The sequence below is a fragment of the Bubalus bubalis genome, chromosome 12 (assembly GCF_019923935.1).
Source record: "Bubalus bubalis isolate 160015118507 breed Murrah chromosome 12, NDDB_SH_1, whole genome shotgun sequence".
NCBI lineage: Eukaryota > Metazoa > Chordata > Mammalia > Artiodactyla > Bovidae > Bubalus > Bubalus bubalis.
The window spans coordinates 102099432-102127169 of record NC_059168.1 but is presented as its reverse complement, the minus strand read 5'-3'; the positions used below and the strand labels follow the sequence as shown (position 1 = coordinate 102127169).

The window sequence follows — 27738 nt, the reverse complement described above, 5'->3', positions numbered from 1 at the left end:
GCCCCATAAGTTTCAAAAATTTAACTAGGGTTTTGCCCTTCTAACCATCCAAGGCTTCTCAGCCCTTCCCATGACTGTTCAGGTGACCTCCAAGGTGACGTAGAGCCTGGGTCAGTTGCATTCTGTGGATCTTGTGTCTCTGCCTGTAAACCTGGGCAGGTAGTACATCATAGGTAAGCATGTGCTCTTTCTTCCGGGTTGCCCAAGTGTTCAGAAGCAGAGCATCCCCGTGTTGCTGGAAGGCAGAGATGCCCTCGTGCGATCCCAGACGGGCTCAGGTCAGTCATCACTTGATTTCTGCCCTTCCTCCATGGTCATGTGGTGAGCTGTCTGTTGATGGTGGTGGCTGCTTTGTTTGGTGGGGGGAGGGGAGGCCATGCTTGCTTCTGATCAGAGCCCTGAAAGGAAGGGGATGATCAATGGGACCACAATCAGGAATGATCAGAAAGGAGTCAGGTTCCACAGTCATTTCTCAGCGCCCCTCCCAGGGCTCCACCTGGTCCCACCATCTATGGCTAGAGCCGTCCATCTTCACTCCAGTGGCGATGAATTTTTTTTTCTGGTGTTGAAACACTCTTGCCATGAGCACACCCTGATCAGGTGCCAGTTGTTGTGCTCAATCACGGAGCACTGGTTTTGTTCCAGAACAGCCTGGAAGGGCTTTTCTGACCTCTTGTGCCTGTAAGAGCAAGTCAGCTATCCTTTCCTTCCCCGCTCAGCCACTGTCCAGGTGGGCGGAAGCCCAAGGGTTTTTCCATCCATGGTTTCTCCTTGAATTCTGGAGGCCAGCTCTGGGCTTCCAACTGGCTCCTGACCGTGAAAGCACCACAGACGACACTTGTGCCTTCAGAAGCGCCTTTGAGAGGTTGAAGGTGACCCCGGGGAGGGGAGCTTCTCTAGTTCCTAGGGACATTCACTGAGCTGAGCCTCTGTGAGACTTGAGAAGCGTATCATTGTCTCCTTTGCTAGACATTAAAGGAGCAAAGCTGCAGGTTTATTAGAAGCACTGCATTCACAGTGCAGAACTAGGAGCTGTGACAGACAGGTGACTTCCATTTTCCCCTAAATGTGAGTGCACTTTTCTATCTCCAGACTTCAGGGCGGTGCCAGTTTCCTTTACTATTTTTGGTTTTCTGATGTCCTCAGACTCCGGTTTTAATTCCTCTTGTCCTCTTTTAAAAGGTAAAACTCTTGCCTATTGCATCCCTGTGGTCCAGTCTCTTCAAGCAATGCAATCCAAAATACAGGTGAGTGGGAAGGCTGTCTTTCTGGGAGTTCCCTGGCGGTCCAATGGTTAGGACTTGGAGTTTCACTGCCAGGGGCCTGGGTTCAGTCCCTAGCTGGAGAACAGATATCCTGCAAGCTGCTCGACAAGGCCAAAAAAGAAAAGAAACTGCATTTTTTCTGTTATTGTTCATGGTGCATATGAAACCATCAAACTGAACCAAAGCGGTAAAATCTTTTCACTTAGCTTTGTTTTCCTGTCTCTGTTTAATCATGTACTGTGTAAGTATGTTGCATCTAAAGAGTGTGCCCCGAGTGGGGGACAGAATGGAAAACAGAGCAAATAATAGACAACTGTAACAGTCATTCCAGCAGGCCTCCTAGGAACGTTTGTAAGATGCTACCTGTGTGTCAGACGTGCTGCTGTGTGCTTTGTTCACCTTATCTTCTTGGCTTGCTAACTGCCCTAATCCCACTGAATTGGAAGGAATTACTGTTACCTCAATTTGAAAAAAAACAAGGAGACTTGAAGTTAAATACCATCCTAAGGCCATGCGGGGAGTGAGCCTGAAGTTGGGTCTCCGCCTCCATTCTCTTTGGCTCCAAAGGCCAAGCTCCCCTTACCAGAAATGATTAGCATTGTATTAAAAACAGGGATTTGGCATGAATAGTAGAAGTGAAAATAAGCACCCCATCAGTGAATGTGACAGTTGGGCCGCCTTGTGTTTCGTGTTTTCTCGGACCTCTCTTTAGTTGTGAAACACACTTAGCACCTGGGCCAGAGGGGCCAGAACTAGGTTCCTTGGCACGGATCCCGAGGAGGCCGCGTGAGTGCCGTGTTCCGGGGGCATCAGTATCATCTCAGAACCCAACGTGAATCTCACGAATCCACCCTGGTTATTCTGAGTTGAGAGGAAACGGTGAGAATAGAAATAGGAAGCAGAGTAGTTCGCCGGCAGATAAGAAGAGCCGGTTGGTCACTGTTGCCTTGGTTTGGGCGCGCAGACTTGCATGTGTGCCGAGCCTTCCTGTTACTGCAGTGATGGAAGGAATACCAATAGTGTGGGTTCCGGTCCACAGTCTAAGACAAACACCTGTGGTCCACACTCATGCAGGTGAGTTATTGGCTAAACAGATGGGGCAAGGGGAAGCCCTTCCTTACAGTAGAAGTCCAGTGAATTCGTATAGGACATCATCATGTAGCAAATGCCACAGTGATACTGCTTCAGGCAGGAATCATCAGAGATACGAGAGTGAGCGGATTAAAGTGTGAGGAAAATGGGATATTTACACACTCAAGTTATCTTTCCAGGAACTAGAGGAAAAGATGGTACCTTTATGGTGGGGGGCCTGGCTGTCACCACCGCATCCACGGGCTCATGCGGGACCTCACCAGTGCGGGGTTGTGTTGACCTCACAGGTCTCCTGCTAGGGGGATGAAGGATAAAATTGTACTTCCCTGGTTTTCTTTCATATATATATTTTTTTCTTTTAATTTTCATATATTTTTGTTTGTTTGTTTGTTTTTGGTTGTGCTGGGTCTTCACTGTTACACAGGCTGCTCTCTGGCTGCAGCAGGTGGGGCTGCTCTCTAGGTGTGGTGTGAGGGCTTCCGTAGTTGCAGCTCCCAGGCTGTAGAGCACGGGCTCAGTGGTCGTGGTGTGTGGGCTTAGTTGCTCCGTGGCATGTAGGATCTTCCAGGGTCAGGGATTGAGCCTGTGTCTCCTGCATTGGCAGGTGGATTCTTTACCGCTGAGCCACAAAGGAAGTCCTTCTCTGGTTTTCTTGCCACAAATGCACAATTCTAATTTGATCACAAACATCAAATAAAGCCAAGTCAAAAGACATTCTACACAGCAACTGGCAAGTACTCTTTAAAAGTATTAAGGTCACAGAAGACAAAGATATACTAAAGCTCTACCCCAGAGTAAAGGAGACGAAAGACATGACAGCTGAGTGCTGTGTGTGGCCCTGAATTGGATCTGAGTCTGGAAAAAGGCATGTTAGAAAATCAGTTAACAAAATTTTAATAAGGTCTATAGATTAACTGATAATATTGAATCAGTGTTAATTTCCAGTGTATCAGGTTGGCCCAAAGGTTTGTTCAGATTTTTCCATAAGATCTTAACATAATGATTTTGAGAATCAATGTCATATAAGGAAGCTGGGAGGAGGGGGTAAGGGAGTTCTTTGAACTATTTGTGTAGTTTTGTGTAAGCCCGAAATTATTTCAGAATGAACATGTTCAAATTTATTTAAACTTTATTTAGATGATTTTAAGTCAATAAAACAAATCCTACACTATCATTCAAGTGACAGAACCTTATGTAGTTATTGAAAGCGATATTTTCTTCAATTCCTCTTTGTGAACTCAATAGGCACTCTTGCCGTGTTAACAAAGGGAGGTTACAAAGCAGTGTGTATAATGATGGTCCAGTTTCATAACTGATGGTCGTGTATATGCATATATATATGTGCATGCACACTCTGAGATGAGAAAGACACTTTTCAAACTAATACTGGTTTTCTCTGAGGTGGATGAGTGAGATTCTGCTTCCTGTCGATGACTGGTGTTTTCTTCCACTGGGTACTTTGGAGTGCTGGGGTTCATACAAGGGGCTTTCACATTGTACCCGGTACAGATTAGAGAAGAAATATGAATTATTAAGTCAGTGTGGTAAAGTCTCAGCCCTTTAGATACTCCAGGAGAATGTCTGTAGACAGTGGAGGTTTTTTCCTTCTTGGAAAGTTGGAGGGTTTGGGCGTATATCTGAGTTGGCGTGGGTCCCACAGTTCCAGCGCAGCTGACTCATTTCCTGGACCCGTGAACTAAGGACAGCAGAGATGCAGTTGTGTTCCCAGAGTGGACAGCATGGTGGGGCTCTGCTCAGAACCTGGGTCTGAGTGAGACGTAGAGCGCATCATTCCATCCCTGTATGCTCCAGGGGGGAATCATGGGGAGCCTGTGTCCTGGGGTTGCCGGGATTAAGGAAGGCGTTGCACCTGGAGAGTAGAGCCCTGCTTCCCCGATCCTGGCAACAGTACCTGCCCTCTCAGTGTCCTCGTCGTCAGCAACGTGAACTTGTATGAAGGGCAGTGTTCTGAATTGCTTATATTCAGAGCATTAACCAGCCGTGTATGTCATTGCTTTTATTTACTCAAGTATTTTTTTAATATCAATAACAGCTCGTTCTATTAAAGATGGAAGTATTCTGTAGAAATGGTTTTCCAAGCCCAAATTTATTTCAAGTAACATTCAGTATAGGCCCTTGCGGTTCAAAGTAAACGGATCTGGCCTGTTAAAAACCCGTCTGGAGGAAGCAGTGAATTCAAGGCACCCGGCAGAGGCTTCAATTACTGTAGTGATGGGATGAGAACGGACCAATTTTCTGTGTTTCCACACTTTCAGCAACTTGGGCTCTCATTTTTATTTTTTAACATCTCATCCATCCTTCCTCACTCACTTCTGCCTTGCGAGGAACTGATTGTTCTTTTTTCTTCTCTGTGTAGTAACACCTTTTGAAATGTCAGAATCTCTAACGCTGCGGTGTTGATACCCTTGTACTAACATGTTTACCGTTCCCCGCCCGGGCTTCAGTGCCGTCTCGCAAAGATGTTGAGTACAGACACCTCTAGTTTGAATTCCAAATCTTTTTCTCCTTGTGGGTAAATATTTCCTATGCAAAACATGAAAACCATCCTTGTAATTTAATTTGCCACTAAATCTGTGCTTAGCTTCTACACTAATGTGGCTTTTTTTCCCCCCCAAGATTTTTTTTTTTTTTTTGATGTAGACCATTTTTTTAAAGCTTTTATTGAATTTGTTACCATATTGCTTCTCTTTTCTCTTTTGATTCTTCGGCTGCGAGGCATGTGGGGTCTTAGTTCCCTGACTGGGGATCGAACCCACACCCTCTGCATTGGAAGGTGAGGTCCTAGCCACTGGACCACCAGGGAAGTTCCCTAACAGAGTTTTGGTTCCTCCCCTACGTGTCCCAGCCCTTGGAGATGCAGGGCACCACTGGACCCTTTTCAGATTACTTTGTTTTCTTCTATCATTGTTACTGTGATTTATGAATATAATGTATATGTTAAAAAAATTTCTTGAAGAGTACCAAAGAACATACAGTGATCAGTGAGTCGTTCTACTGCCCCTTGGCCCAAATAGCACGGCTCTTAGGATAGTGTGGTCCTTATCACCAGCATCTTGTTTATCCTCCCAGGGATATTCTTTGGGTGTAAAGTAAATCTGAGTATGCATAGTTCCCCCCCTTTGGCTGAAGTTTTTGTTTGTTTGATACAGAAATGGTTGCTTGCTATGCACTGTGCCTTGCTCGTCTTCACTTAATATGTTTGGGGATGCTTTCTTATCATTGCTGTGTTGACCTCCTTTGTTTTTTTATGGCCCCCTAGTATTCCACTGGATGTTTGTACCATGAATTATTGAGTCATTCCCTCATTGATGGAATTTATGTTGTATTCAACATTTTGCTACAAAGCAATTAAACAACTTTTTTACACACACGAATCTTTTTGAGAAGTTCTTATAAATGGAATTTGTATTTTTTTTTGGTAGATAATGCCAAAATTGATCTTAAAAGGAGTTTCACCAATTTTCATTCCCACCAACAGTGTACAGGAGTTTCTGTGTCCCTGTGCCTGTATCAACACTGTCGGCTGTTTTATTTTTGCTCATCTGATGGGAAAAATATTGTTTCATAGTTTTAATTTGAATTTCTCTTGGGAGTAAAGTTGAGCATCTTTTCACATGTTTAAAAGTCATATATTGAATTATTATTTCCATAAATTAACTGTTATGCCCGTCTCCATTTTTCTGTTTGAGTTGATGGTTTTTTTTATTTTTAATTGAATTACAAACCTTTATAAACTAAGAAATGGTCTTTTCTCTTATGTATGGCATATTTTTCCCCATGTTATTTGATTCAATTTTGTTTAGGTATTACTTTTTCATTGTGAAATTTTAAATTTTTTGTGTAATAAAATTCTTCATGTTTTATAGTTTCTGAGTTTTATGTCATCTGTAAAAAGGCCAACTTAACTCCAACTGTATTTTTTCTAGCTTAGTTTTAAAAGGGCATTTAAATTGTCCGTCTTTTCCTTGTTGATATAAATTACCCCTTACTGTATTTCCTGGCTTTTTATATGTATTTGATTTAATTCTGGACTGTATTTGCTATTATAATTTCTTAAGTACTAGCATCAGTTTTGAAAAAGCTACTACGGATTTAAGTTGTTTTAACACTTGATGTTCAGAAATATCTTGATTATTCCTGCACATTTGTTTTTCCATGTGAACTTTGAAATCGGCTTATCTGGTTCTGTATGTTATTTTTATATGCATGTATATGTGTATTTGTGACATTTTATATACGCATAAATATGCATGTTCATGACATTTTTACTAGAATTACATTTATGGATTGATTTAGGGAGATTAGCTTATTAATAATATTGGGTCTTCTTATCCAAGAATCATTTATTTAAATTTTATTTTATGTTCCTCAGAGGTATTTAAAAGTTTTTATTGTATTTTTGTGAAGTGTAGTTTTTTATGTTGGTTTTTTTTTTAATTTTTTTGCTATTCCTAAACATGGTTCCATCTAACTTTCTGAATTGGAAGGTTATTGATTTTTATATATTAATTTTACATTCAGCTAGTTGACTGAATTGTCTTTCTGTAATAGATTTTCAAGTGATTTCTTAAGCTTTTTTTTCTTTAGGATAAAATATCATCTGCTAATAATGACAACTTTACCTCTTACTTTCCAGATTCATGCATATTTCTTTGTCTGATTGCATGGGTCAGAACTTCTAGATCATTGTTCCATGATAATGGGCTTCCCTGGGGGCTCAGACGATATAGAATCCCAGGGAGACCTGGGTTCGACCCCTGAGTTGGGACAATCCCCTGGAGAAGGAAATGGCAACCCACTCCACTATTCTCGCCTGGAGAATTCCATGGACAGAGGAGCCTGGTGGGCTACAGTCCATGGGGTCGCAAAGAGTCGGACATGACTGACTGAGCACTCAAGCACAGTGGGCCATCTTACCACTTTCTTTAATAAGACTGCCTCTCATGTTTACAAGTGGCTACCCTTAATATCTGTCCAGATTCCTGTGACCTGTGTTCATTCAACTCATGGCATTTCTTTTCTTCTGTTCAACAGCGTGGTGATGGCCCCTACGCTCTGATACTAGTGCCAACAAGAGAGGTAAGCAGTCCCACTTTCGGGGTGTGTGCTAACAATAAGCAGGTTCTTTCAGCAATATCGTTGAATAAAATTCAGGTGTTTTGACTATTTTTCTCCCTACTGCACCAATCACCACACTCTTTTCCTTTGGCAGGGAACCATCCTCTGATTCCTGACAAGAAGAAAAATTCAAATAGTCTTAGAAACCAGAAGTTTTGGGTTTTGGAGAAGTGTTTCTCTGTTATCTAAAAACTAATTACATTATAGATTTCTTTTAAAAGTAATTAAAATAATTGCATTTTTGTACATTTTTTTCCTTTTACAACTTAATTAAAAATTAAAAGCAGTTGACCCTAAAAATGAACCTTTTTTTTTTTTTTTTTAAATTTTGTACTTGTTTCTGAAAGTTAAGCTTTTTGATATTTTTCTTCTTTCTTGGTGGAAATCTCTTCTATCTGATTTATTTTATTTGCCTGTGGAGGCAATTGCAGATCAGGATATGTGTTTCCTGTATCAAATGCCAATCACTTCCTTGCAGAGAACAGATCTCGGTGATGGAGGTTTCAGCCCAGCCTTTTGAACATCCTGCAGTGCCCTGTCTCAGCTCCATCCAGTGAAGGAGCAGGCATAGAGCTATTTAAATTTTTACAGCAGCAACCTCGCCACTTCCCTGGGATGCTTCATGAATACTAAACACATGGAAACTGTGTATCTTCCTTGGATAAAGGGATTACGTAGAGGCTTTGTTGATGGTTGTTAAAGGCTATAACCTACGTTTATTTTCTCTTTCTCTGGTTTCCACTGGGCTTGTTAGTTTCTGTGTTATTTCTACCCCCCTTAATAAACTTGGGAAATGATCATCTCTGTCTTTAGCTGCTGCTCTGCCCCGACATAGCCTTAGGAAATAGTCATGTCACCTCTACAGCAGCAACCCCAAGGCTAGCCTGCTGCGTCACCACACCCCTTCACACATACTACATTCTGTTCTTTCCAGAGGCAGCCAGATTCAGGTCGACTCTGCTTCATTTTCTTCCATCTTTGTGCACCATAGACTGTACCTCTCTGCACGGTACTCTGGGAATTTGAGCCAGCAGAGGGAGCACAGAACACTGTGTTTGTGTGTCCAAGAAATAGATTCTCCAAACTGACAGGTTTCAGCATCAGCCTAAGAACAAGATGTGTTTCCCAAGGAGATTCTGTGTAGAGGACTTTTTTTAATCCTAGCTTGAGGTCCTAGGTTGCATCCTTATCACTTCACACTGTCTAAATTTTTAAAAATAAATGAAAAGGAAGGGCGGGACCTTGCTCATCATTTCTCACTTTTTCATGTTTACAGCTGGCTCTGCAAAGCTTTGATACTGTCCAGAAACTGCTTAAGGTAAGGCAAGCCACGAGTTCAGCTTTGTCTTTTTTTCCCGACTTTTTGAGGAAAGAGATCCCACAGTCTTTTCTTTATTTTCAAAGAGCTAGGAATCACTCCAGTGTCCCTCCATTCCCTGGTTGTCTCTGCTCTCCCCAGGTACAGTTTGTAGGTTTTTATTGATCTAAACCTATGAATCACTGGTTTCTGGCTTAGTGAGTTTACTAGTGTTTCCTGGTACTTCCATTCCTATAATCTATTCATCGTAGTCACTAGCAAGCTACCTACAGAGCTTCACAGGTACAACTTTAAGGTGATCCAGTGAAAGCAACTTAACGGGCTGCAAGCAGGGGTTGTTTCAGAATGGAGACAGAGAAAGCTTCCGAGTCAAAGCCTGCCAGCCCACCAAATTATAATGAGAATTGATCTCTCCTTTTCTTTCATCATGGGTGGCAATGAGGAAGCATTGTATTTGGGTTTGATCTTAACCAAAAAGGAAAAAATAAAAAAAGGCAATAGACTCACTGAAACGTGTTTTCAGTTCAGGCTCTATGGGGAAAGGCAGAGAAGCTCCTTGAATCATTTAAAAAGCTCATATTCCTCTCTTGCAGCGTTGGAAGCTAATTGAATAGTTGTAATTTAAGTTAGTGCTGGTAACCACGGGCCTGGCAATGCCTTGGAACTGCGTCTGCGTAGTATTGCCTCCTGCACTGAGAAGCTCTCCCTTCCAGCTTCCTAAAGGAACAGGAATTTGCAGTTAGGCTCTGTTTCTGTAAACGGGGCTTCACGTTGACTTTGGTCTGATGTCTTTCTGTAGCCGTTTGCCTGGATTGTGCCTGGAGTGTTAATGGGAGGAGAGAAGAGAAAATCAGAAAAGGCCAGGTAGGGAGAGTTTTGCTTGTTGTTAATTCCTTTTTCAATCTGCCCTGTCTTCCTCTGCTGTAAGACTTTGGCCCTTCTCATCCTGGGGAGAGAGAGCCTTGTCCCAGACGGTGGTTCCTAGTCCCAGGGTATACGGACAGCTCGAGTCCCCGTGAGGGGTCGTTCTAAACAGTGCTATTTGTTTTAAATATTGATGAGCCTACCAGTGGTTCCCTTTTGATGTGATCAGTGACAGCTCCTTACCTTCTTAACTCGCACCCTCAACCCCTCCCATCCCCCAATATCCATGGTCCCCCTTGCTAAGGATATATCCTCTTAGATTCCCATTTGTGACATTGGGAGTTTGGGAATTTGTTGTTTGATTTTACAAAAACAAGATTCTAAACCTACATGATGCTTTACGTCTTGCTTTTTATACCCAGATACATTTATTTGTAATTCTGTGTTAGAATTGGTCATGGATGTCAATAGAAAATTGTTGCAAGAAGTACATCCCAAATTGTCCACATTCTCTTGAAGACGTTTTTATTTTATTGTAGCCTCATGCTTAGTGGTTATGTCCAACCCTGTGTGTAATGTGTAACCAAGGAGCAGATTCTAAACGTGAAACCTTCAAATATTGGCTAGGATGAGATTCTACTCCACTGTAAATAACAGCAACAGTGCCACAAATGATACGGAAGTTTTTTTTCCTCTTTCTTTCACATTTAAGAAGCTGGCTGGCATGGTGCGTGCACCAGCGTGAGGACCCCTGGCTCATCCTGTTTTTTTTGTGCCATTAAGTGAGGCTTTTGTTTTCAAGCTTTCCTCATAGTGTTAGATAGTTGTTGGAGTTCCAGCCATTATATCTAGCCTCCTGCCATACCTCCTTCTTCTAAAGGTACTGATAGGATTTGCATGTTTCTTTTTTCCACATATCTTATTGCTAGAACATAGGCATGTGTCCACTTAATGACAAGGGCAGCTGGAAAATGTACTCAGCTGAAAACTATACACTTTTATTACTGTGGGCTAATGGGATAAAGGATGTCTGGGGAGTAAGAAGTTAAATTTGTTCCTCCTAGTCTATGGGGCAAGGAGGGGCACATTACCTGGAAGTTACAACAAGGATTCAATGTAAGAAACCTTCCAGCCATTACAGCACATTGACATGGGATGACTTGTTCACGTAAGGGATTCCCTGGCATAAGCGAGGTGACGATCTGGAATATTCTAGAAAGCATCTGTGGATCAGATAAAGGGCATTGGGTTATATAGTCAAGATTCGTTTGAGATTTAAGGTTTTACGATTTTAATAGAATTTCAGCACTTACAGTTATTTTCTGCAAGATAGAGAAACTACAGAGAAAAACAAGAACTTAAATATATCTTTGTATCTCCCTGTTGTTATGTTTGTCATGACTCAGACTGTGGCACCTTGGCTCTGGCCATGAATCTGTCTTCCTTAACCCTTTCGCTGTGTCTTCCATTGATGCGGCTCCGTCACATTTACTTTCTGTTGTGATGTATGCTTGTAAACAGGCTCCGAAAAGGAATAAATATCCTTATCTCCACTCCTGGGCGCCTTGTGGATCATATAAAATCCACCAAGAACATCCATTTCCGTCAGATCCGTTGGCTGATTCTGGATGAAGCAGACAGGTGAGCCCTTCTGGGAAGCATGAGAGGTGAAGGGAAAGGGCTGTTTCTGGATCTTCACTGAAACTTCTGGAGTCCTGTAGCATTCCATGTATTCATGGAGATTAAAACTCCTTCCTTGAAACCACAGAATCTTGGATTTGGGTTTTGAAAAGGACCTCACGGTGATCCTCAACGCTGTGAATGCCGAGTGCCAGGAACGACAGAATGTCTTGCTGTCGGCGACGCTCACGGAAGGTGAGTTGAAAAGAAACTCTCTCTGTTCTCAGTGAAGAGGAGGGCCTGGACAGGAGCTGCCCCTCGGCTGTCTGCCTGCCTTGGTTCTCGGCCTCAAGGTGGGGGCTGGGGAGGCAAGGAGGAAGGCGTCCTGAGAGGACTGCTCTTCAAACCGCATGTCCTGCATACCCGGCCTCCTCTCCCCACCATCCTGACTCTCTGGCCCCTGGCGTCTGAGAAGAAGGAGAAAGGGCAGGTCCCAGGTCCAGCACCCTCGCGGGAGGGAGAAGCTGCCGGCACTCACGTCGGTATGGAGGTAGGAGGAGGCTGGTGGTCTCTAGAGGTTGTGATGGTGGGTGCTGCCCGCTCAGGGTAGGGCTCCTGTCCTGAAGGAGGTGGCCTCTCTGCCAGCACGTTTCTAAGCATCATCATCTGCCTTTCTCCTGAAGACACCATGCTGCTCTTTAGTTGCTCAGTCGTGTCTGACTCTTGCAACCATCAGGCTCCTCTGTCCTTGGGACTTTCCAGGCAAGAATACTGGAGTGGGTTGCCATTTCCTTCTCCAGGAGATCTTCCCGACCCAGGGACTGAACCCACATCTCCTGCGTTGGCAGGCGGTTTCATTACCACTGAGCCACCAGGGAAGCCCAGCTGGGGCTTTTAAGGCTCTTTTTTAATTAAACCTGAAAAATACATTCCGTGAACTCGTTTCTGTCTTTCCATCCTCGTGAGATGGGGCTTCTTAGCTCTCTGTCGTAGATGGGAGCACTGAGGCTCCACCAGGATTCCCTGCACGCAGAGCGCTGCAGGGTGCTTCAGCGCTTGTGTTCCTGTTTCACTTGGTATACCAGCCAGTGCATGTGTACCAGACGCCATCCACCTGCCCCACCAGCAGTTCTCAGGGTGTGTTCTAACTAACAGTGACCATAAGAGAGAATCCATGAAAAAGGGATTCTGTGCTCAGAGTGGGGGAAATGCCACACATTCCCACTCCCTCGAGGAGACTCATTGGCACAGTCACACGAGTAAAGGTTCTGACAAGGCCTGTAAACACAGGAAGCCCTACGAAAGAATCCCAGGAAACCTTTCTATCAGTATTTCCATAATTTGTTTGACCACCGAAGCCTTTCTGGGAAGTGATGGGCAGACATCTGTTGCAGTGGTCTTCCGCAGGTCAGAGTTTAGAAACATTGGTGGTGTATATGGGTTTTTAGGCCCTAGGAAGAAATTGGATCCCTAGGAGCCTGACAGTGGGGCAGATCAGTGTTAGCATTTGGGGGTACCCGTCAGAGATTTCTTAGTAAGCCTGGATGTGTGGTGGTGGGGGTGTGCGGACGTGACGGTTGTACAGCACATGCCTGTCAGCTGTTCTGTCTTTCTCGCTTTCTCTCAAAGGTGTAGCACGGCTAGCTGACATCAGTTTACACGACCCTGTCAGCATCTCTGTCCTGGATGAAAGCCATGATGTGTCTAGCCCGGAGAGCGAAGCCTTTCTCGAAGCTTCTCCTCCACAGGCGACTGATGAGCTGGACGGCTTCGCCATCCCAGCCGGTCTCGAGCAGCATGTGGTGGTGGTCCCCAGCAAGCTGAGACTCGTCTGCCTGGCGGCCTTCATTCTGCAGAAGTGCAAGGTAGGTCTGAGGGCTGGGCCTGACCTGATCCTGAAAGGACCACAGTGCTGTTTATGTCAGGCATGGAGGGCAGCGGGCCGAGGTGCGCATGGAAGTTTCCCAGCTTCACTGTGGTGGCGAGTGCAGGCCTTAGCAGAGATCTTCTCAGTCAGTGGTTCTAGAATTGCAGTAAGGACTCAGGGGTCAGTGTGTTCAACTTGAGATATGCCTCATAGACCAGTCCTAGACTGACACTGGAGATGTCACGTGGTTGAAGCATGCTGGATGTGAGCCAGATACGTGGGTCTGTGTGCGTGGTTTTAGAGACTCATCCTATTTGTGTATTTACCGGGTTCACATGATAACTTTCTCTGGTACATGAGAAAATAGTAGGTGGAAGGGCTTGAGGGTGCAGCTTCTAGACTGCCTTCAATCTCAGGGTCCCCACGGGGAGGGCTGTGCGTGGCAAGCCCCGAGTGAGTGAGGGAGGCCGAGCTCACATGCAGCTTTGCTCTGAAGCATATTTGTTTTTCTCAGATGCAGGAGGCCCGTTTGAGGTGGCAGCTATGTCATTTTCCTGTCCTGCATTCTTTGCGGACCAGTGTTGTTTTTAAAAATAATTCAAAGCCATCTGTCACCTCTGTTTCCAGTTCGGGGCCAGCCTGCCCACGTGTTTTACAGAGAGATTCATTTTAGCGTCACCTGATCTTAAAAATGTGTGGTGGTGTTTCCCCCGCTTTGTGTCCGTGCAGTTTGAGAGAGACCAGAAGGTGATCGTCTTCTTCTCAAGTTGCGAGCTGGTGGAGTTCCACTACACCCTCTTCCTCCAGACCCTGCTGAGCGGCTCTGGGGCCCTGGCCCCAGAGCATTTGCCATCCACCTCCACGCCGTTAAAATTTCTGCGGCTGCACAGCGCCCTGGAGCAAGAGGTGAGCCCTGGGCTCCCTGGACCGGGACCCTGCTGGGCCAGGGAAGAGCGTGGCTAAAGTGTGCGACCCACTGGAGGCCACAGAAGGTGACACAGCCATGTCCCTGGGTGGGGCGCGAGGAGCCCCTCGTTTCCATTCACTTCTGGTCCGGGAGCAGGTCTCTTCCACCTGAGAGAGCGCGCGGGCCGGCTTGGCCGGACTCTGCCCCAGCCAGCTGTTAAGGCAACAGAGCACCACTAAGTAGCTGGCACCAGGGAAGGCTTTTGCCTTTTTAGTACCCAGTGTGTAATTAGGGCTTGATGTCTTCAAATTAAGAGCATTAATGGAGCTAAATCGTGGCTCCCATATGGTACTGCTGAGCGAGGCTGCTGTCATTGTCAACAAGATGCAGAGCCTTCACTCGGAGCACTCGGGCTGGGAGAGGACACGGGGCACCAGGGGCTGCGGGGGCTCCGTGTGGCGAGTATTTTTGAGCAGGAAGGAGAGTGGAACATTCTCTTCATCTTGGGTACTTAGGTACTGAGCTGCGTTCACTCTCATTCCGCTGCTGGTCGCCAAGCCAGCCATTCAGGGAGTCGAGCAGGATGTAGGAGGAGGTGAGCTCGCTGGAACTGTGGCAGGGAGGACAGGCAGGGCTTGAAGAGGGAGCCAGCTTGTCCTAGAGGAGAGGTTACCAGGCAGCTGAGGAAACGGAGAGCCCGAAAGCAGAGGACGGTTTGACTAGAACCACCTTAGCAAAGTCAGAGCGTTTTTAGAGCCAGAGAAGGCCGTCAAGTCTAGCCCCTCTTTTTGTTATTGCTTTTTTGTTTTAATAATTAAGGAAATGGAGGCTTAGAAAAATGAAGTTACTCAAGGTCACTCAAGGACACAGCTTCTTAACACAAGACTCTGCCAAATGTCCTGAATATTCCAGCCTTAATGAGTTTTGTAAACTCTTGAGTTTTACCTCCAGGTTTCCCAATTCAGTTGAGTTTGTTGATTTCATAATGTAACGCCATTTATGGTTTGTTTTTTAACTCAGTTTACTAGTCCTCTAGGTCTCTTTTCTCCAGAGCCATTCTGCAGAGGAGGTGTGAGGGTAAAGAAGAAGCTGAATGTGGTCCCAGGAGGGTCTAGGGACTTGCAGAGGTCAGCAGAAGACCCTGCAGTGAGGGTGTTTCAGACAGGGCGTCTCACAGCTGTCTGCGCTGGGGCAGGCTGCCCGTGTCCTGGGCCTGACTGCTATCCACTGGCTGTGTGACCTCAGGGAAACATCTAACCCTCTGTGCTTGGTGCCCAGGCCTCTAACGTGGAGAGAACAGTGGTACAGACTTGCGGAGTTGTGGCGGTTCACTGAGTTAGCGCAGACTGAGCGCTCAGTACATGTCAGGGGCCATCCTTGTTGATATTCTCTTTCAGAAAAAGTAACTTTTTCATCATTTAATAATTCCTAGTATTTTATTTGTGTTGTCCTGTTTGTTAGGTGTTTAGCCATCACACCCTCCCTGTGAGATGGGTAGGAGGTTGAAGGGAGGGTCTCTGCATTTCGTTTTTTAAACACGAGTGAAGTGTCTTGTCCTGAGGACTAAGCTAAAACCGGGCCCATCACATCTTCCTGGCTAGTTACCCTGCCCACTGTTCCACATGATCTCAGTGTGGTCTCCCTGAGTGGCCAACTCAACACTTTACGAGCATCAGAGAGGGGCTGCTGTTGAAGGAATTGTCTCCTGATGGCCATGCTGAATCCTCAGGGGTCTGGTCGTTGTATTCCTTACTCCACGTCTGCACACAGCATGTCCTGCCTTTAAGGTGTTTCATGGGTTCTTAGGAACTTTTTTTGGTTTTGACTCTACGGAGAAGCCATGAACTCCCAGGGTTCAGAAACCAGTTCAGCCCTTTACTAACAGTGGATGCACATTAAGAGGCAAGTTCCTTAACCTCTTATGCCTCAGTTTCTCCCCCTGTCACGGGGGGTGGTGGCAGTACCTGTGCAGATCGGGTACGTCAGACACACAGAGTGCAGGCCAGCTCTGGTACCTGGTAGCCCTCAGTAGGAGCCCTCAGAGGGAGTCTCATGATGTTGCCAGCTGTATGGTTTGTTTTGAGAGGTGGGATGATTTCATTTTCTTCCTTTGACTTGAAATATTTTTCTCCAGTTAAGACATGGTTCTTAACAATTTTATAATCTTTTAAAAAATAAATTAAAAAAATCTCTCTATAGGAAAGGTTGGTTGCTCTTCATCCTCCAGATCACCTGTAGAAAAGGTGTTAGAATAAATTCTGAGTTGGGACCCCCAAGGGCAGGCACTTGCCTTTGGCACCCCTACTCTTAGTGTTGGCCATCTCTGGAGGGTGTGCCCCTCTCCCTGCATTATCTTAATGAAATGTGCTGCTCCCCATTATTTGTCTCTGTCTGGAAGAAGCCTCGTGCTGTAGGAACAGGGTCTTGTTGGATGATACCAAGAATCCACTTCTTCCTCTTCCTTGGCTAAACCTTTCTGTGCCTCAAAGTGGTTACAATAGTAGGAAGTCGGGAGACTTGTGAGAATCTAAGCCCACTGCCTAGCTGGCGTTGAGCTGAGTTATAAAGACCCTATTTTTTCTTGTTTTTGTAGGAAAGAACAGCAGTGTTTCAAGATTTCACGCATTCCAAAACAGGCATTCTTTTTTGCACGGTATGTATCACTCTGTGCTCCGTGGGAAGGTTGAAAATTGATGGTGGTGGTGGTGGTGGTTGCAGTTTTTTGTCTCTGGACGGTTTGCCTGGCAGTCAGCGGCCCTATGGGGAGCAGGGATCTCGGGGGCCACTGGGCGTGCTGGTCTCCTTGCCCTCCTGGTTTGTCACCCCACTGCCATGAGTAGCGGGCTGCCACTGCCCAGAAGACTCGGCGATTTGCTCACTAATGGTGGCAGCTGTTGGTCTGAAAATGTGTGAATCTTGGTGATTTCTATCCACCAAGAACTTGTAAATTACAGCTATCGGGAGTAATTAGAGCTGAGAAAGCCTTTTCACAACAAAATCACTCTGCCTGCCTGTGCTCACCTTTTCTTAAAGGAAAATAGACGAGCTTGGACAGATTCTCTGCGCTCTTGTTTAAACCTGCCATTTGCCCTGCAGTTTTCAGAGCCATTTCACTCGGCCTCAGTCTTCACGATTGTGGTTAGCTGGCCTCTCCAGCACTGCTCTGACCTTTTTCCTGCACATCTCTTGTGCTCTTTCAAGCTTGGAAACACACTTTCAACGTCCCCGCTTCTCCAGGGACTCACTTCACCAAAGGTGCTGCTCTCTCCCAAGATTAAAATGCCTTCCCCATGTGTGCCATCTCGGAAGATGTAACTTAATCTCCAGCGGTTGTTTAATCCGTATCTATACAGTAATGAAATCTCACCGTGGATTTAGTAACCCCGTGAACAAGTGCGAGGTAGAAACAAAGACAGTTGGCTGTTTGAAGGCCTCTGTAGGCCTCATTTACTACAATTACTTTTGAAGGAACCCTTGTTTTCTATTTAGTTTTGAAGGTAATAGAGATGGTTTTCTTTCTAAATTGAGAGTTTGTGGGCGAGTACAACTTTGTTACTTGTGTGTATGTACATATGATCTACAAGCCAGGCCTGCCTGGTTACCTGCTGCCGGTTCCCAAGTGCGCACGTGTGTGTGTGTGCGCGCACGTGTGTGTGCAGCATTGGCTCCGCTGGCCCTGATGACTCAGATCTTAGAGCAGCGACTGCTGGAACACTTGCCTCCAAAGGAGGTCTGAGTCTAGCCAAGTAGCCCTTATATTTATGACCCCCATCAAGTCAGATGCTTGTGTTTATCCTAAACCATCTTTACATGCCTGGTGTGGTGTAAAGAGAAGAGAAGTCCAGACAGTCTACTTGGCACAGAAATTTGTTAAGAATCCTATGTCCCTTGACACTTCTGGAGCCTGACCCCTTCATTTCCCCTGTGTCCCCACTTCCCTCTTACTCCACATCCTTCAGCCAAACAGGCCCCTCTCTCGGCTCCTTCTGGCCTCAGGGCTCTAGTACATGAATTCCCTCCTCCTGGGACACCCCACCCTGACTTAGACTCACCCCTTCTTAGGTCTCAGCTTCATTGTCATTTTTTCTGGAAACAGAAGCCCCCGTGCTTCCCCATGAGACACTGCCAGGGCACCCTGCGATTCTTAATGCTCCTCCCAACGGGCTTCGGTGTCTTCCCACCGAACCACAAGCTCGTGAAGATGGGGGCTGTGTGCTGTTTGCAGTCCTGTCCCAGCGTCTGGCACAGAGCAGCGTGCAGTAGGCACTGGTATTTGTGGGTTAAATGGGTGGATACTTGGGGATCAGTGTTGAGAATCACTGATATATATCTTTTTCTAAACACTGAGGCTGACATTAATATACTTGTTCATTAGGGAATACTATTCAGCCATAACAGAATGAAATCATCCATTTGCAGCAACATGGGTGGACCTAGAGATGATCATTCTAAGTGAAATAGGCAGACCGAGAAAGACAAATATTGTATGATATCACTTATATGTGGGATCTAAAATACAATACAAATGAACTCATTTACAAAACAGACTCACAGAAATAGAAAACAAACTTACGGTTATCAAAAGGGAGTGGGGGAGGGATAAAATAGGAGTTTGGGATTAGCAAATACAAACTGTATATGTAAAATAGATGAACAACAAGTTCTTACTATATAGCATAGGGAACTATATTCAGTTTCCTGTAATAAACCATAGTGGAAAATAATATGAAAAAGAATATATTTGTGTGTATACACACACACACACATATGTAAACTGAATTACTTTGCTCTACACCAGAAACTAATACAACATTGTAAGTCAACTGTACCTCAATAAAAAAATAATGAAAATTCAGTTTTACCCATGGGATTCTCGTAAACATTCCTATAAAGGATTGTTTGTGACTTTTTTTTTATAAGTGCTCATTGGGAATAAGTATTTTTTCATATGCATGGTGTTATCTGAAGAGTAAATGTTGGAGATCACCTATGTTAAAACAGAAGGCAGCAAGACCCCATGTGTTGGAGTTTGGGTTAGGACTGGAACAAAGTGCTTTCTTTGACCCTTAAGATGCTGGAAATGTCCCTGGTGGGAAATTGTCAAGTCTCCCAAGGTAAGCAAATGCAACCGTGTATTTCACAGGTGTGGGTGAGCTCCAAGTCTCAAAGAAAACTCCAGGTATTTAAGTTCAGTTTTTGGTTTTTGTCTTTTTCCAGTAGCTCTATGGAAGCAAAGATCATTTTCTGAAATGCAGCTCTCGGTGGGGTCAAAGCACTTGATGGCTTTCCTTGTTCAACCTGGCTGCTGCCTGCAAGCAGGTGATGTCAGCTAGATGATGAGCGCTGTTGACTTGGCAACATGCGGCGCCCCACACCTCTGCCCCCTACCAGGCCCCAGTGCCATGTGAAAAGCACCCTCTTGCCATCATCTGATTTCTCTAAGCCCCTGAGTGTTCATTTGCTGGTCCAGGTCGTGTCCAGTATGCTGAGCCTCTACCAGTCTCTTCTTTATTCTGCTTGAAGAAATGACTGGAAAAGAGCCGGGTGGGGGCTCGTTTCCCTCCATTTCTAAGCCAGGATGCCAGCCCGGGTCCCCGATGATATGAAGTTCTTCATTCCTGCTCAGTCTTCCTCCTCCTTCTGCCATGTGTGGTCGCTGTGGCCCAAAGCTTGGGGTGTCTGAGGCTCGCTGGCTGTGATAGGTGGTGCCTGGGTTGGGGAAGTGTTGTCACTGCGTCTTTGGCAGCAGTCTTGCTCACCAGGCTCTGACCGCTCCGGGAGCCTCCTGGGTGCTAATGAGCAGTGGGGCCACAGGACAAGGCAGATGGAGACTCACGTCTTCGCATAAAGGAGACCCATGTAGTTAACTGTTGCGTGGAGACTTTCTGCCTTTGTACCGTCTCTTTTGCCATTTTGATTTTTCCCAAGATTCTTTTAACAAGGCCAAAAGGCTGAATGTCTTGTGTGAAAGGTTGGGAATTCTGGTGTAACCACACAAAAGCTCACAATTCTGCTGTTTCCTTTTCTTCTAGAAAGTACCTTCCTGCTCCCCATTCCCCTCCATTGTATTTTTTCTGTGGTGAAGGAAGTTAAGGGTGTGTGTGTCTATGTGTTCAATTATAAACATCTTTAAAGCAAGGACTGTCTTAATTTCATGAAGTCTTTTGGGACCTGATACATGACTATATAACATGAGTTCTTGGTACACGTGTGACCACAGTGGCGTGGAGTCTGGGCAGAGGTGAAAGGATACTTGGGCAGGAGAGACCAATCTGAAAAAGAAGAGTTCTTACATACTTGAAATGTAATTCTGTGTAATTTTCTAGCTTTTTCTAGAAAACTGAATCTAAAGAAGCCAAGGAAAGGAGGGAGCAAAGTACTAGCAGGAAGGAGTCATTTGAAAGTTCAGAGCCCACTTTCCTCAATGAAATTAAGAAATCAGAAGAACCAGACAGAGGAGATGGGCTTACCTTCATGCTAATTCCTTTGGCTCATAGTGAAGCATTCACCCGAAGCCAGAGGTTTTGAACATCACTGTTAAATCAAGCGGTTGGGAAAGAGAAACCCCAGTATGTGACTTCTGGTTTTAGGGCTGATGGGTGGCCCTCCCTGGTTGTCCCTGGTGGTGCCCAGTGATGTGGCCTTCTCCCCACCCGCCCCCCCTCCCCCAGCCCGGCAAGGATAGGCCCTTTCGGCTCCACCCGCGTCGCTGCTGAGCCTCTCTTGGAATGTGTGTGGTTGTCCACACGTGCCTTATTTTTCAGAAGAGACCTAAAGCACCTGTGCTTCTCTCCTTCACCTGCTCTCTCTCCCTCTTTTTGCTTGAATCACACCATTAGGTCTCTGCACTTCTTAATTTCCTTTCCTCCTGGGGAATTTCCGCAGTGCCAGGTGGCCAGGAGACAAAGGATGCTTCTACATGTCCCAAGAATGTCCCTTTGCTGTCCCCAAGAAATGGAGACTTTCTGGGTTTTCTCTGGCCTATGCCTCTTAGGTGAAGTTTATCTTTTCCCCTCGTATTTCATCCCTGTTCATGGCGAGATCATTTGGAGACGGTTGGCTGTTGACTCAGTTACGCTAACTCATGTTGCCAGATTTCTGGCGGCTCCAGCCAAGCTCTTGCGCCTCTGACAGCTTCTGCGCGCTCTCCTTCCCCCTCTGATTACGCAGTCCAATCTGTCACCTGGACGACGGGGGCCCGGACCCCGCTGATGGCTTTCCACACACGGCAGTAATGACTTCTGGCAGGCCGGGAAGGCGGCAGAGGCGAATTTGCTGCGTCCCTTGCTCAGAGAGCCACAGGCCCCCTCTCCCTGTTAGTAAAAGCACTTTGTGAGGTTCTTGGGTAAATAAATGAGTCATTTTAATCCAACTGACAGGCTGGCACCTGAGCAAGCTGCCTTCCATCTGTACCCCTCGGTCTCGTGGAGGCAGCCAATTGTCAGCCCACGGCCTTCAAGGCCTCGCCCGCGAGTGTCTTTCAGAACTGACTTTAGTGATTCTTTCGTCTGAATTAGGTTAAAGGAATATAGGCGGGTTGGATCTTAAGTTCTGAGGGTGGGCACAGAACTGGAGTCTCGGCTGCATCTTGTGCAGGTCGGAGTCTTCTGGTCTGGTCTGGTCCTGCTACAGCATCCGGGAGGATGGAGCCGTCTCCCTCTCCTCCATGGTCCTCTGCCCGCGTCGGGTGATGGGCTGTGAGCTGGGAAGAGAACCCAGAAGCTTTGACAGCCTCACCTCATTGCCTGCATGCCTGTTCCTACTTCATCACCAGCCAGAACACTCAGATCAATGATTCTCAAGACACTTCACGTCCACTGTCTCACTGGATCGTCACAGCAACTTGGGGAGATAAATCAATTGCAGCCATTTTATAGGTGGGTAAACTGAGGCTTGGAGAGCAGAGTTGATTTGCCCAGATTGGATGGCTGCCTCGGTGGTCCTGGAGTCCAGTTCTCCCCGTTCATCCCTCCCACCCCCAGTGTAGCCCCGGCCGAGACTGCCAAGAATTGCTGAAGGAAACAGCAGGGTTGAGTCCAAGCAGTGGCTGGCTGTGAGGTGACCCCTCCCCAACACCCAGAGTCGTGGGAAGCGGAAGCCTCTCAGCCTGGTGTCCTGGGCTGGCTTGCCCAGCCCAAGTGGGAGAACCGTGAATGGTCTGATGGCAGTGGCTGCCGAGCCCCCCGACTCACTGATTCAGTGTGTTTGTGCTCGGAGTGATTTTCCTGAACATCACATGCTGTGTGAGAGTTCCATCTGTGTTTCTTAGTTGAATTTACTAAACCGATGAGTATTAAATTTTTTACAAAGCCTGTCTTTAAATCTCAGACAGCCATTGTCACCATGCCTCTCCCACTGCAGAGCGCCTAAATGAAATAAATCATTTCTTCACGAGAGCTTTGCAGATTTAAGAGCCTGACAGTTTCTCTAAAGACAGTGACTGGTTTGTGTCGAGAACACTCTGAGTTGTGTTCTCAGAGGCATTGGCCCCGGAACATCCGCCTTCAGCTTTCAGGGCACCTGGGAGCTGTCAGGAAACACTTCCTGGGTGGTTGACACATTTCTACTACATGAAACGTCTACGTAACACCCACAAATGCAGCCTCTTCCACCGTTCAGAGGGGACCGCAATCCAGGTGGGATTCAATCGGCAAGAAGGCAGACCGCCCTGACCTGCCCACCAGTATCGTTCTGGTTGCTGAGGTGACAGGGGGAGTGTCTTCCTCCGGTCCTGCTCTGACCCTGGAAGATCAGGGAGTGATGTTTTAATGTGGTTCTTGCAGAACTTTGCATTGAGTTGGTTTTTAAGAAACTTTATAGGGACACCCTTGGTGGCCCAGTGGTTGAGACTGCCCATCCAGGGCAGGAGGTGCAGGTTCAGCCCCTGGTCGGGGAACAAGACCCCACATGCCATATGGTGTGGCCAAAAATATAAAAGCTGCTTTATATTCAAGTAAATCCTTAGTGATACTGAAAAATGAGGGGAGAGGCAGAAGAGCTGTCCTTTACAGAAGGGTGCCAGTCATCAAATGGAAGCGGTCATAGGCTTAGGAAGCCCTCATCTGGTAGCCATCAGGGTATCAACTGATAGAGGCAAGCGGCCTCGACCGATGCGAAAACCACTGGGCAGAAGGTTCTGGGAAACAGTCTCAGGGTTTCCCTCACTCATCACAAGGAGAAAGGGCCCTCCTCGAGGGAGGGGGAGGGTGGCCGCCACCTGCTCCAGCGACTGAGCCCAGCTTCCTCGCACAGGACAGACTGTGTCTCCTAAGGTCAAGTGCTCGGTGGCACAACCCACCCTGGTGGTGTCCTTCTGCCAGAACGCTCTACCTGAATCTTGCCTCAAGGAGTCAGAAAAACTCCAGATTCTGGGATGTGCCTCCAGACAGCTGGACTCCTCAAAAACTGTTATAAAAAAAAAAAAGTAAATGTTAAGGGCAGGGATACACCATTCTAGGTTAAGGAAGGCTGTTGTTCAGTTGCTAAGTCGTGTACAACTCTTTGTGACCCCGTGGACTGCAGCACGCCAGGCTTCCCTGTCTTCCACCATCTCTTGGAATTTGCTCACGTTCAGGTCCATTGAGCCGGTGGTGCTATCTGACTGTCTTGTCCTCTGCTGCCCTCTTCTCACGGATCAGCCTTGTTGTGGCGAAGGGGCTTACATAACTCAGTGAAGCTATGAACCATGCCATGCAGGGTGCCCCAAGATGGACAGGTCGTAGTGGAGAGTTCTTACAAAATGTGGTCCACTGGAGGAGGGAATGGAAACCACCCCATTATTCTTGCTGCAAGAACCCCATGAACAGTACAATAAGGAAGGCTAGATGGCTGTAATAAAAATAGAACACAGTGAGCTAGGCTTTAGTCCAGGGTTAGGGAAGGAAAACGATTAAGGTTGGTGCAAAAGTAATTGCAGTTTTGCATTGTTGAACTTCGCTCTTTGATATTGGGATGCATTCTTAAGTAAATGTAATGTAATACATCATTTTAATGTGCATTTCTCACTTTATGTTTTTTTTTGCTAATGACACTACTCGCTGCATATTTTATATTTATTGTAGACTAGGGCGATGTTGTTAGACAAAAAGCAAATTCAAGCAGTTTTCTTAATTCAAGTTCAAAATGGGTCGTAAAGCAGCAGAGACAAGTTGCAGCGTCAACAATGCATTTGGCCAAGTAACTGCTAACTCATGTATAGTGCGGTGGTGGTTCAAGATTCTGCAGAGAAAATGAGAGCCTTGAAGATGAGGAGCACAGTGGCCAGCCATCAGAAGTTGAAAACGACCAATTGAGAGGATCTTCCAAGCTGATCCTCTTAAAACTACACAAGAAATTGTGGGACAGCTCACTGCCGACCATTCTATGGTCATCAGGTATTTGACGCAAATTAGAAGGTGAAAACGCTTGATAAGTGGGTCCCTCGTGAGCTAACCCCAAATCAAAAAAATTAATCGTTCCGAAGTGTCATCTTCTCTTACTGTATGCAACAGCAGTGAGCCGCTTCTCGGTTGGACTCTGACGTATGGCGGAAAGTGGGTTTTATATGACAACTGGTGATAACCAGCTCAGTGGCTGGACAGAGAAAAAGCTCCAAAGCACTTCCCAAAGCCAAACTTGCACCTAAAAAAGGTCCTGGTCACTGTTTGATGGCCTGTTACTGGTCTGAGTGACAACTTTCTGAATCCCAGTGAAACCATTCCATCTGAGAAGTACGCTCAGCAAATTGATGAGATGTCCAGAAAACTGCCATACCTGCAGTCAGCATTGGTCAACAAAAAGGACCCAGTTCTCTGCAATAATGTCCGCTCGCACATCGCACAACCAACACTTCAAAAGTTGAACAGATTGGGCTACGGAGTTTTGCCTCATCCACCATGTTCACCTGACCTCTTGCCAACCGACTACCGCTTCTTCAAGCATTTCGGCAACTTTTTGCAGGGAAAACACTTCCACAACCAACAAAAGGCAGAGAATGCTTTCCAAGAGTTTGTTGAATCCCGAAGCACAAATTTTTACACTACAGGAATAAACAAACTTATTTCTCATTGGCAAAAATCTGTTGATTTCAGTGGTTCCTATTTAGATTAATAAAGATGTGTTTGAGCCTAGTTACAATGACTTAAAAATCACAATTACTTTTTCACTGACCTATTATAAAAATCATCTTAGGTACAGTTGGTGAAACTTGAAGATGGGCTGATTATTGGAAAATAAAGTTATTCCAAGTTTCTTGGGTGTGCCCACAGTGTTGTGACTGGTAGGAGAATGTCCTCTTACTGAGGTGATCTGTGCTGAGGTTTGAGGGGCAAGATGTCATCATGCTTGCAACTTCCTTTCGGGAGGCTCTGAAAAACGTGACTGTACAGAGAGGGAAAACAGATGTGACAGTTTAGCAGTTGGTGCATCGGGGGGAAGGGTTGACAAGTGTTCGTGGTACTATTCTTGTGGGTTTTTTGTAGGTTTAAATTTTTCTATAATAAAAATGGGGTTAATAATACATACATTCATTGTCAAAAGAAAAACGAAGCAAACAACACAGGAAACTGCAAAGAGTGAAAGTGAAAGTGGCTCGGTCGTGTCTGACTCTTGGCAACCCCATGCACTATACCGCCCATGGAACTCTCCAGGCCAGAATGCTGGAGTGGGCAGCTGTTCCCTTCTCCAGGGGATCTTCTCAACTCAGGGATCAAACCTAGGTCTCCTGCACTGCAGGTGGATTCTTTACCAGCTGAGCCACAGGGAAGCCCAAGTATACTGGAGTGGTAGCCTATAATGCCCCCAAGCCTCCGGACCCGGGGATAACCACAGCTGACAGTTTGGTGAACCTCCTTCCAGGTGTTGGTTCTTGGCGTGTCTGTCCGTCTTTCCATTTATCCATCTGCCTAACGTCTTCTATGTATTTCTTTGGGTGCTTCAGCCCCCTCACAGTTGCAGCGCGTAGAATCTTTGCAGGACACGGGCTCTCTAGTTATGGCCTGCAGGCTAGTTGCCCCATGGGATGTGGGATCTTAGTTCCTGGACCAGGGATTGAACCCGCATCCCCTGCATTGTAAGGCAGATTCTTAACCCCCGGACCACCAGGGAAGTCTTCTATTTTCATTACCCTCCTTTTTGTTCCCTGGATTTTTTAGCTGAAGAAAGACTGTTGTTCTTTAGAATACACACCCTGCACCCCGCGTTTGCCTCGTTGTGCCCTTAAGGCGCTGTTTACCGTGTTCTTCCCTCACCGCAGTAGGTGTGGACGTTCGTTTAGATTCCAGTCTTAGGATTTTGTTTGTGTTTCGGCAGGAATATGTCATGGGTGACGCTCTGTCCTTCTGTTGCATGACAGCAGCTTGTCTTCCTTTTTAATTGCATTGAAACATGGTCTCAGGGTTAGAATTATAAGGGCCTTAACGGCGTACAGGACCCATCCTGGTCCCCTCCCCCCTGTTCTCTTCTTTTCCCTGTAGCTCACTGTTTTTATAAGCTTTGGGATTTTTCCCTCCAGTATTTCCTTTTGAAATATGAGCCCAGTATATTTGTATTTGCTCCACTCCTTATGTAAAAGCATACTATTTGCACTCAAAATGTAGCCCCGACGTTCTCCATATCAGTGCGGTGGCGCCTCCATCTTTCTGTAGCTCTGTTCTGTGTGGTGGTTACTGCCATGTTTCATTCAGCCTGTCTCCTGCTGGACACTGGGGTGTTCACCAGACCTGCAGTCATAAGCAGTGCTGAAATGAATAGCCTTGTGCATCGGTCATTTACATTTTCACCAGTGTACCTTTGGGATGGATTTCTAGAGGGGAGATTGCTCTGGGTCAGAGGGCAAGTGCATGTGTAATTTTTCTGGATATCCCTAGATTCCTCACCATATTTTGCATTCCCGCCGTGTACAAGGGACACAGTGTCTTCTTTGATGGCGGAACCGTGCAGTGTAATTTGGTCTTGGAAAAGAGCAGACTTGGGTGGGCGGGCTACCCTCTGCTTGTTAGCTTTGTGTCCCTGGACAAGTTACTTCACCTCTCTGAATCTTGGTTCCCCTCTGTTTTGAGGCGTCGTTTTGATGATGAGTCTAGATGATGCAGGTACAGTGTTCTCACGTACGGCGAGTGCTCAGAGCCTGCTGCCTGGGGCTGCTTTTGGTGTGGCTTGCCCTTGGAGGTGGATGCTGGCTGTGTGTTTACTGCCAAAGACAGAAAGATTCCCATTTTCCAGTCTCCCTGCCAGAGTGGCCAGACATACCAGAGAGCAGAGTCTTTGCTCTTGAGACAGTGGCCAGCTCAAAGGAAAAAAGCAGTCTCCATTGCTTTTATACTTTGTGTCTGTCTGGTTAAATCTCTGGCTGGTGTTCTGATTGTAACCACCTATCAGAAGAGGGAGCATCGTTCAGTCCTTCCTGCTCTCCAAGGCCCATGAGCAGCGTCCTTGGTCAGTGACTCTGGGGCTCACCCACATGAGGACGTACCTCGGGGTGACCTTCCAGAGTCCTGCCTCAAAGCACATTATCGTTCAGCATTGCTGATAAGACCGGGCATGGGCAATAACCCATGACCGTGTTCACCATAAAGGGGTGTTTCAGATAAAATGTAAAACGTGCCAGCAGTTCTCTGAATTCTTAACACTACACAGCAGCCCGTGACTTGTTCCAGTTCTCCGGTCTGCGTGCAGGTGATGGCTTTGC

At 46.2% G+C, this 27738-nt stretch overlaps 1 protein-coding gene across 3 annotated transcripts in view; it reads left to right on the top strand.

Moving 5' to 3' along the window:
* DDX31 (DEAD-box helicase 31) overlaps positions 1-27738 on the top strand; it is a 73551-nt gene that overhangs the window by 7411 nt on the left and 38402 nt on the right. For all 3 annotated transcript variants that reach the window (XM_044926484.2, XM_006076060.4, XM_044926485.2), the window contains exons 5-14: positions 208-278; positions 1183-1247; positions 7413-7457; positions 8773-8814; positions 9614-9678; positions 11200-11319; positions 11447-11553; positions 12928-13163; positions 13895-14071; positions 16666-16725. In XM_044926484.2, the coding sequence (XP_044782419.1) occupies positions 208-278; positions 1183-1247; positions 7413-7457; positions 8773-8814; positions 9614-9678; positions 11200-11319; positions 11447-11553; positions 12928-13163; positions 13895-14071; positions 16666-16725 (988 nt within the window). The remainder of the gene's footprint in view (positions 1-207; positions 279-1182; positions 1248-7412; positions 7458-8772; positions 8815-9613; positions 9679-11199; positions 11320-11446; positions 11554-12927; positions 13164-13894; positions 14072-16665; positions 16726-27738) is intronic.